The sequence below is a fragment of the Anopheles moucheti genome, chromosome 3 (assembly GCF_943734755.1).
Source record: "Anopheles moucheti chromosome 3, idAnoMoucSN_F20_07, whole genome shotgun sequence".
Classification (NCBI taxonomy): Eukaryota; Metazoa; Arthropoda; class Insecta; order Diptera; family Culicidae; genus Anopheles; species Anopheles moucheti.
Window position 1 is genome coordinate 45,800,851 of NC_069141.1, and position 9,499 is coordinate 45,810,349.

General features: G+C 46.0%; 1 protein-coding gene across 1 annotated transcript; it reads left to right on the forward strand.

The window, feature by feature from the left end:
• Positions 1-5,149: 5,149 nt before the first annotated feature.
• On the forward strand, positions 5,150-9,499 carry LOC128302757 (uncharacterized protein K02A2.6-like). The gene has a single exon (XM_053039616.1). It carries the CDS (start codon positions 5,150-5,152, stop codon positions 9,497-9,499), a length of 4,350 nt encoding a protein of 1,449 aa, XP_052895576.1.

The following is a 9,499-nucleotide window of genomic DNA, read 5'->3' on the forward strand; positions in this document are numbered from 1 at the left end:
AAAATAAAGACACACCAAGAAGATTGAATCAAAAGACTTTTACTTTCAACTGAATCCGAAATCATAACTCGTTGTTCATTCGAGAGATATACATTGGAACGCCGATTGTTCGGATACCTGCTGGGAAATAATATGTGTTTTTGAATTGTAGGTAAAAATATTGATTCTTAAATAAAATAATGACGACTATTAACGCGGCATACAATTTAACTATTGTTGTATTTTTGGTATACAAATAATACTTTTATTACACATTACAAAAACACATTAATAGTACAAACGTAAAATAGTACAACGCTAAAAGGACGGATACCCGCTCGACGTCCGCTCGTTCCTGGTTTGACAACTATTCAACTCATTTAAGTTTCCAAGGTATTTTATAAGATGTAGAATATGTAATAAACTACAGTGCCTTCGCGTTGGCCACTACACCGTACAACACTACGGTCTATCGCAACAAAGTACAGTCTATCATCCAGGTGATCGGTGAGGTATCTTTTACTATTTGCGTTGGAGGCATAAAGACATTCTCTAGGTTAGGAGGACACTCAAAGCTCTTGAGATGAGATGTTTTCCCATCCTACCTTCATTTTGTTCTTGGAGTAAAGCAATTTTTAAAGCAAAGTGCCCACTGCTTGATTTTTTTACGTTGTTGCCATTGTTGCTAGAAGAAATTTTTTTTAATGTTACTCTTAACGTACCCTATCGAATTCATGAACTAAATATAAGATTATTGTTTTATTTTTTCTGACAAACCTGTTTAAAATAGTGCCAACTTTATTATAGGTTACAATATATATTTATTACACCAATAACAAAAATTAACTATTTATTTATTTATTTATTTATTTATGGAAAAAAAATAATTTGTCCGCCCATAAGGCTTAACAAAAGTAATCTTATAGTCTAATCTTAAGTCTAATAACATATCAGAGGAGGAGGAGGAAACAGACTAAACATACAGGATTACAAGGAGTCATTCATTAGTCGAGTTCGAAAAGTAGATACCGAGATGTTATAATCGAAATGATAAAAAACGCAGTTAAAAGATTTCATAGCTCGCAGAAAAGGATCATTTTGGCCGAAAGAGGTAAGGCGAGCCGGGATGAATAAAGGAGGACGGGAACGGAGACGACGACAAGGAACATATAGGTTAAGCTTGGATAGTAAGGATGGGGCATCAATATTATTGAGGAGAATCTTAGCGATGAGGAGAATCTTAGCGATGATAATATTTTATACGGTCCTTTGGCTTTCAGAACCTGCTGAAGTCGGTTCGGCATACTTTCAATGATTTTTTTTAGATGTTGTTGTTTTTTAGAGTCGAGGTTCTCCCCGACGTGTTCGAGGGTTTTAAAATACCGTATTTTAGAGTGTATAACGACCCCCCGTGTATAACGACCCCCTAGATGAATTATCCAAGATTTTTGAAAAAAAAAGAATGTATTTCTATTTTTAAAACAATTCTAACATTTTTTTTTAATATCGTTAGAACGGCCGGGCCGTATATCTTATAAACTACACTTAATATCTAGTAGTTCACAAATAGGGGGTGGGACATTTCCTTCTCTCACCATTGCGATGCACCTTATCCCGGGTGAACTCGGTAAGAGTATCAGCATCGTTTTGGAGTACCTCGTGTACTCCTTTTTCTGTGGTTTTTAGCTCGTTTGTGGTTTCAGCTCGTTCCGACATTCAGACAGGCCGTCCGCGGTGTCCTTTGGTCGGAGATGAGCTCCAGTGGTCATATGATCGACGTCGTGACCAGCTTGCCAGTCAGCATCTTGGGGGCCTTTCATTTGTTGATTTCGGTGAGGGCTGATGTCCCAGATAAATATTATTTGTATTTGTAATCGGCTTGCCAGACTGCGTCGTGGTAGCGTCTGTCCCAACCTATGAAGGTTCGACTGTCAAAGCCCCCCCAATGTATCCTCGACAACAGCAGTAGAACATATAACAGTAATGGCAACATAAATGAGGGACAAACATCTGTAACAAGGACTGAACAAAAGGAAGAACAAATAAGAACAAACGATAGTGCGTACTACCTACAGGATGGGGAAGGCAGGGAATCATAGGGTGATTCCGATCTCTTTGGCTAAGTCGAACAGAATCCGTGCGTACACGTAGTCCTTCTGACCCAGAACGTCGCGAATTGGCACAGCAGCGGATCTTCCTGATGCCCGAACGGCTGCTAGAAGACCGGGTCTTGCGGCGTCGAATTCACCACATGACCAGAGGATGTGATCGATGTCATGGAATCCAACACTACAGCTACAAACCTTGGAGTCGGACATACCTATACGTTGAAGGTGCGCATTCATTGCATAATGGTTCGACATGAGCCTAGACATCATACGAATGAACGCACGACCTACCGGGAGCCTGTGAAACCAAGGACCCAGGGATACCTGAGGTGAGATTGAATACAAGAACCTCCCGAGCTCATCGTTATCCCACTCGCTCTGCCAGCGAGCCATGAATAGCTGCTGTGGGTTGCGAAGAAACTCGTGAGGGAGAATCGACCTTTTAAAAAAAGTTGCCCTCACAGGCACCTCGTTTGGCCAAAAGATCTGCCTTTTCATTTCCGGGGATACCGTAATGAGCAGGCAACCAGATAAGCGATATTCGGAACGCTTTGTTGTACAGAGAGCTTAGTATATCCAAGGTTTTTCGTAAAAAGTAGAGCTCTTTATAGCCTCAACGGATTTCAGTGCTTCGACAGGCCTGAGGCTGTCTGTGAATATAAAATACTCGCACTCGCACTTAATAGTAACAAGGCGTAAAAATAGCTGCCAGCTCAGCTACATAGATTGAGCATGGCTGACTTAGTTTGTGGAAGATTTCGGTGTATGTGTTGAATACACTAAAGCCCACCTCCGATGAGGATCCATCAGTGAAATACTGGTTATTATAGGGTTGGCCATACTTATCCACAAAAATGCTGGGAATTGCCCTCCAGCGAAGTTCATTTGGGATGTTCTTCGTTTCCTCCCTCATCGAGGTGTCGATTACTAGACGGGAATTGTAGGACTCCGGTAAACTGGCGCAGTTAATTGCTCTTATGGCGCTAGGGTTTGCCTGTAAAGATACAAAATCACGATATACATCCATGATTTTGCATTTCGAACCTGCCTCTTGTACCGTTTTGAAATTATCAATCACTAGAGGATTAGATACTGTGGAACGTAGTAGAAGGCGAAGCGATAGCTGCAAAAATCACAGTTTCAGCGACATCACTCAGGACATCACTTCTAAGGACATTGTATGAGTGGACTTCATACTGCCCAGCGCAATTGTAAGACAACGATATTGAATACGTTCTAGTTTAAATATATGCGACTTGGCTGCCCAATGGAAGCAGATGCATCCGTATTCCAAGACGGATAAGATCGTTGTCTTGTACAGCCGCAGGAGATCTAATGGGTGTGCACCCCACCAGAAGCCTGTGACTGTTCGGAGAAAGTTGATTCTTTTGGCACACTTAATTGCCAGTTGATCTACATGTGATCTCCACACATTTTTGTAATCAAACCAAACACCTAGGTATCTAAAAGTTTGGGCGATGGTGATCTTTTTTCCATATAAATATATGTCAAAATTAGGTTTGTACACGTTGGGAAGCCTATTTGTCAGTGTGTCGTAATGAAACGAAAAAACAGGCATTTCAGTCTTCTCTGGTAAAAACTCGATACCTAGGTTGTTTGCCCACAACTGTAAATTGTCAAGCGTGGTTTGCAAAGGGCTTTGGAGACCTACGATGCTGTGCTAGCGACTGAGACAACACAGTCATCTGCCAATTGCCTTAAGCTGCAATTTGGCTCCAGGCAAGAATCTATGTCATTGACATAAAAATTGTACAAAATGGGGCTCAAACAGGACCCTTGTGGGAGTCCGAAGAAACTGATTCGTCTTGTTTGAAACAGACCATTATCGAAATTCATTGCCTTTACGGAAAGGAGGTTGCAAAGGTAAGTGTTCAACTTTGGACTTAACCCCGCGTTTTGAAGTTTTTGACCCAATATATTTATAGATACTGAGTCAAAAGCCCCCTTGATATCCAGAAATACAGAGGCCAACATCTCTTTACGAGTATGTACCAACTCTATTTCTGTAACCAGAAGCGCTAAGCCATCGTTTGTACCCATACCCTTGCGAAAGCCAAACTGGGTACGGGACAACAGTCCGTTGGATTCCAACCAGTTGTCCAGACGAAAAAGAATTATCCTCTCGAGTAGCTTGCGCAAGCACGAAAGCAAAGATATAGGTCTGTATGACCCGTGCTCTGATGCCGGTTTGCCAGGCTTCTAAATTGCGACTACTTTTACTGCTCTCCATTCTTGCGGGACGACATTAAGTTCCAACTTCTTGTTGAAGATACTCAATAATCGTTTCTTCGCCAAGTCTGACATGTTTTGAAGCAATTTGCTTGTGACATTGTCCAGACCTGGAGTAGAGTTTTTGCAAAAAAGTAGAGCATACTGAACCATACTGACAACCCCGACCATACTGAAGGGCGAGTCCATGATAGGATCATTGCATGGCGCATGTTGTTCAAATTTTTGCGCAGGAACTCAATCTGGACATACTCTACCGGCAAATTGATAGAGCCAATTTCCCGAAAATTTCTCGCTCTCGTTGGTGAATTTGCTATTTCGCATCCTTTTACCCATGTTCCACAACGAACGGAGCGAAGTGGAAGGCGGCGACGTATTTCCGCCAAAAGCCTCGTTTTCTTGCTTTTAGCAGATTTCTACATGTTCGTTCCAATGCTTTATACTGTTCGTATATGTTGCAGCCTGACGTTGCAGCCGCGACACAGCTTATCCGCACGCTCGATGTTGTCTTGGAACTGACAGCATCCGATGCGTAGCGGATATAGTCGTCTCTGTCGCTAGCTGTGGTTTAGCTCTCTCCCTACCGGTACAATTACGTCCTGTGATGCGGCGGGAGAAGATTCGGTTCGTGATCGACAGGCTGCAAGGACGTGGATCTAGCGCGCGGCACAATCGTTGTATTCGTTTTTGATAAGTGTTTTTATGTACGGATTTGTTTAGTGTTAATAAATAAGTTTTATCCACAAAAAGACACAAAAGTGGCGACGAGGTTTAGTGAAAACGTGCAACGAAAAGCAGTGAAACGCCGCAGAATGTCCAGCCCTGAAGAGACGCAAATCATCGAAGAGCAACGCCGTCTCTCTCAAAATGGGGTCCTGAACGCCGGGTTCATCCACCTCCAGCCAACGGACGCTCCGTCGACGCTGCAACAAACGCTGCAGCTTTTGCAACAGCAATTGGCACAGCAACAGCAACTACTATCGCAGCTCGTGCAACAGCATCAACAGCAGCCGCAGCCACCGAACCCTGATCAGCAACTAGTTCCGAAACCGAGCAATCCGGAGCTAATACTGGAAGCCCTTGCGGGCAATATAAGTGAATTCCGTTACGATCCAGAAGCAGGATTGACCTTCGAATCGTGGTACGCACGGTACATTGACCTGTTCCAGGAGGATGCATCACGTTTAGACGACGCCGCCAAGGTTCGGCTCCTGGGACGCAAACTGGGAACCGCCGAACACGCCCGGTTTAGTAACTTCATTTTGCCTCGTGTACCGCGTGATTTCAGTTTTAGCGAAATGGTGGAAAAGTTAACTGTCCTTTTCGGCAAAATGGAATCCGTGTTAAGTAAGCGCTTCAAATGCTTTAATATTTCAAAAACGCGCACCGAGGACCTGCTAGCATTTACATGCCGTGTTAACAAAGCGTGCGTCGAAGCGGAATTTTCTTCGATGACGGAGGAAGATTTCAAATGTCTCATCCTTGTATGTGGGTTGAAGGACGAAAGCGTACGGGACATACGAATGAAATTGCTAGCCGCCATCGAAGACAAGAAATACGCCACCCTAGAGCAGCTAGCAGTGGAATGTCAACGGTTAGTGCGTGTGAAAGCTGATAGTGCCATGATCGCCACGGATACCAGTGAACGAGTGCATGCAATGCACGCCAGAAGCAGCCGCCAGTGGCACCGGAACAACAACGGCAACGAGCGCCATACCAAGTCAGCCCCCCGAAGTGAAGCCTCCAAACCACATACTCCGTGCTGGCTTTGTGGTGCCCTGCATTGGACCCGTGACTGCACTTATAAAACCAACAAGTGTCGAGATTGTGGACGTATGGGTCATCGAGAGGGTTTCTGCAACTCGTCTCAGCGACGCAAAGGACGACCGCGGTTCGATCATCGTCGTGCAGTAGCATCTCGAGTAGTACGAGTCAACGTGTGTAGCATACAACAGAAGCGGAAGTTTGTCAACATTTTTATCGAAGGGAAGCCGGCTCGACTACAACTTGACACCGGGTCAGACATCACTGTGATCAGCCAGCGGTTATGGAAGCAGCTGAGTAAGCCTCATCTTAACCCACCGAAGGTAAGAGCGAAAGCAGCTTCCGGCGAAGTTTTCGGCCGTGTAGGTGAGTTTGAAGCCAACGTGCGTATGCATAATATCACCAAGCAGACGACAATTCGCGTTTCAAAGGCGGATCTGTCATTATTCGGGGCAGACTCCATACATCTTTTCGGCTTGGGGACGATCCCAATGGATAACTTTTGTAACCACATAGGAACAGCGGAAACATGTTCCTGGGAAGAGAAATTTCCAACGGTTTTTAGCGGAACGGGCCTGTGCACCAAGGCACAAATACATCTACAGCTGCGACAGGAAAGCAGACCAGTTTTTCGACCGAAACGTCCGGTCGCATACGCCATGGAAGATGCTGTCAACAACGAATTAGATCGACTTGAAAAGCTGGGGATCATTACTCCCTGCGACTATTCGGATTGGGCAGCACCAGTCGTAGTAGTGCGCAAAGCGAACGGCAAAATACGACTATGCGGAGACTATAGCACCGGACTCAACGCAGCATTACATCCACATGAGTATCCGCTCCCGTTACCGCAAGACATTTTTTCGAAACTAGCCCGTTGCGTCACATTTACACAAATTGATCTGTCCGATGCATTTTTGCAGGTGGAAATAGAAGAAAAGAGCCGACCCCTGCTTACCATCAACACGCATCGAGGCCTTTACTATTATAACAGGCTACCTCCAGGTATCAAAGTAGCCCCTGGTTCTTTTCAACAGATCATGGATAAAATGCTCGCCGGTGTAAATGGAGTCTCCGCCTACATGGATGATGTGATTGTCGGCGGAAAGACGCAGGAAGAGCACGATGCCGCCCTAAAAGAAACCCTGCAGCGAATAAAGGACTATGGGTTTACCATCCGCAAAGAAAAGTGCTCATTCAACAAGCCGGAGATTCGATACCTAGGGCATATCATCGACAGCCGAGGCCTACGACCCGACCCTGCCAAGATCGACGCCATCAAGAAGTTACCTTCTCCAACAGATGTCACAGGCGTTCGATCGTTCATCGGTGCTATAAACTTTTATGCGAAGTTCATTCCTAACATGCGTAAATTACGCTACCCGCTGGATAAGTTGCTACTAACCGGAAGTGCGTTCCAGTGGACTACCGAATGCCAAAAAGTCTTCGAACAATTTAAAGCCCTATTATCCACGGAACTGTTACTCACGCATTACGACCCAAAGCGCGACATAGTTGTGTCTGCCGATGCATCTTCGGTTGGTTTAGGAGCAACGCTATGCCACAAGTATCCGGACGGATCTATGAAAGTGGTTCAGCACGCATCCAGAGCGCTCAGCAAAGCAGAATTTGGTTACAGCCAAATCGATAGGGAAGGGCTAGCAATAATTTTTGCTGTAACAAAATTTCACCGCATGATTTACGGTCGTCATTTCACGCTGCAGACTGACCACCGACCACTAGTCCGCATATTCGGCAGTAAGAAGGGTATTCCTACATACACAGCAAATCGGCTGCAAAGGTTTGCGCTAACCCTTCAGCTGTACGACATGGACATTGAGTACGTACCAACTGGCTCATTCGGAAATGCCGATGTATTATCTCGTCTGATACAACACCACGCGAAACCTGAAGCCGAATACGTGATCGCCAGCTTGGAGCTAGAGGAGGATTTAAGGTCAGTTACTGTTAACGCGCTGAGCTCATTTCCAATTTGTTTCAGAGACGTTGAAACAGCTACGCAGGCTGACCCCTTGCTCCGGAAGGTCCATAAGTACGTGCAAAACGGATGGCCTCATGACGGTACCTTCGGAGCAGATTTGGCACGGTACCACAATAGGAAGGAATCTCTCTCAACCGTTGAGGGTTGCATACTTTTCGGGGAGAGAGTGGTCATCCCGGAGAAGCTGCGTTCCCGTTGTTTGCTCCAGCTGCACAAGGGACATCCGGGAATGCAGAGAATGAAGGCAATCGCGCGTAGCTACTTGTACTGGCCGATGATCGACGACGACATTGTACACTACGTGGCCTCTTGTGGATCCTGTTCGGCAGCCGCAAAAGCACCCCCTCGAGCTACGCCAGCGGCATGGCCAACACCTACGGGCGTCTGGCGTAGAGTTCACATCGACTACGCTGGGCCATTTGAAGGGTTTTATTTTTTAGTCGTGGTTGACGCTTTTTCCAAGTGGCCGGAAGTCTACAAATCATCAGGTACAACCACTTCTGCCACCATCGCCATGCTGCGTAATATATTTGCCCGCTTCGGTATGCCGGAAACACTGGTTAGTGACAATGGTCCCCAATTTACAAGTAGCCTCTTTGCGGAATTCTGCAACAGTTACGGGATCGAGCACATTACCACAGCACCATTCCATCCGCAATCGAACGGACAGGCAGAGCGTTTCGTTGATACGCTGAAACGAGCACTGCGGAAGATCCAGAGTGATGAAACATCCCTTGATGAGGCGCTGGAGCTTTTCCTAATATCGTACCGATCGACTCCAAATGCTCAGTTGAGCCAGCAGAAAACTCCAGCAGAGGAAATGTTCGGTCGCCCCATCAGGACAGCATTGGAGCTGTTGCGGCCCCCTTCATCACACTCACTATCTTCTTCCTCATCAATTTTAGTTCGAAGCTTTCAGCCAGGCGAGCCAGTTTCAACAAAATCCTTCCACGGTAACTCGTGGAAGTGGATACCCGGAAGGATCGTTCGCAGCCGCGGACGAGTTATGTACGACGTGATTGCACAAGATGGACGTACACTCAGGCGCCATGTAAACCAAATTCGGCGACGTGTGGTTGACCGCGCATGTGAAAGACATCAGCTGCCGCTCGATCTGTTGTTAGAGGATTGGTCCTCGGGTTTCCCTCCAGAGCCAACCCAGCCGATTCCGGAACCCAGCACAAGTGAACCAGCAGCACATCCACCATCATTGCCCGATCGTTCATCGCCAACAGCGAGTGCCCGGAACGACATTCCGGTGGCGAAATCGGTACATCCTTATGTTAGTACTAACCGTCATGATGGTAGCACCACCCAGAGCCTGATGGATTTGCCACGCAGGTCTTCTCGTGTAAGAAGACTCCCGCGTCGGCTCGGATCCTATCAGCTCAATTAG

What these genes read in the sequence shown, in the direction of transcription:
- LOC128302757 (XM_053039616.1), top strand. Translation starts at nt 5,150, where the DNA reads ATGTCCAGCCCTGAAGAGACGCAAATCATCGAAGAGCAACGCCGTCTC.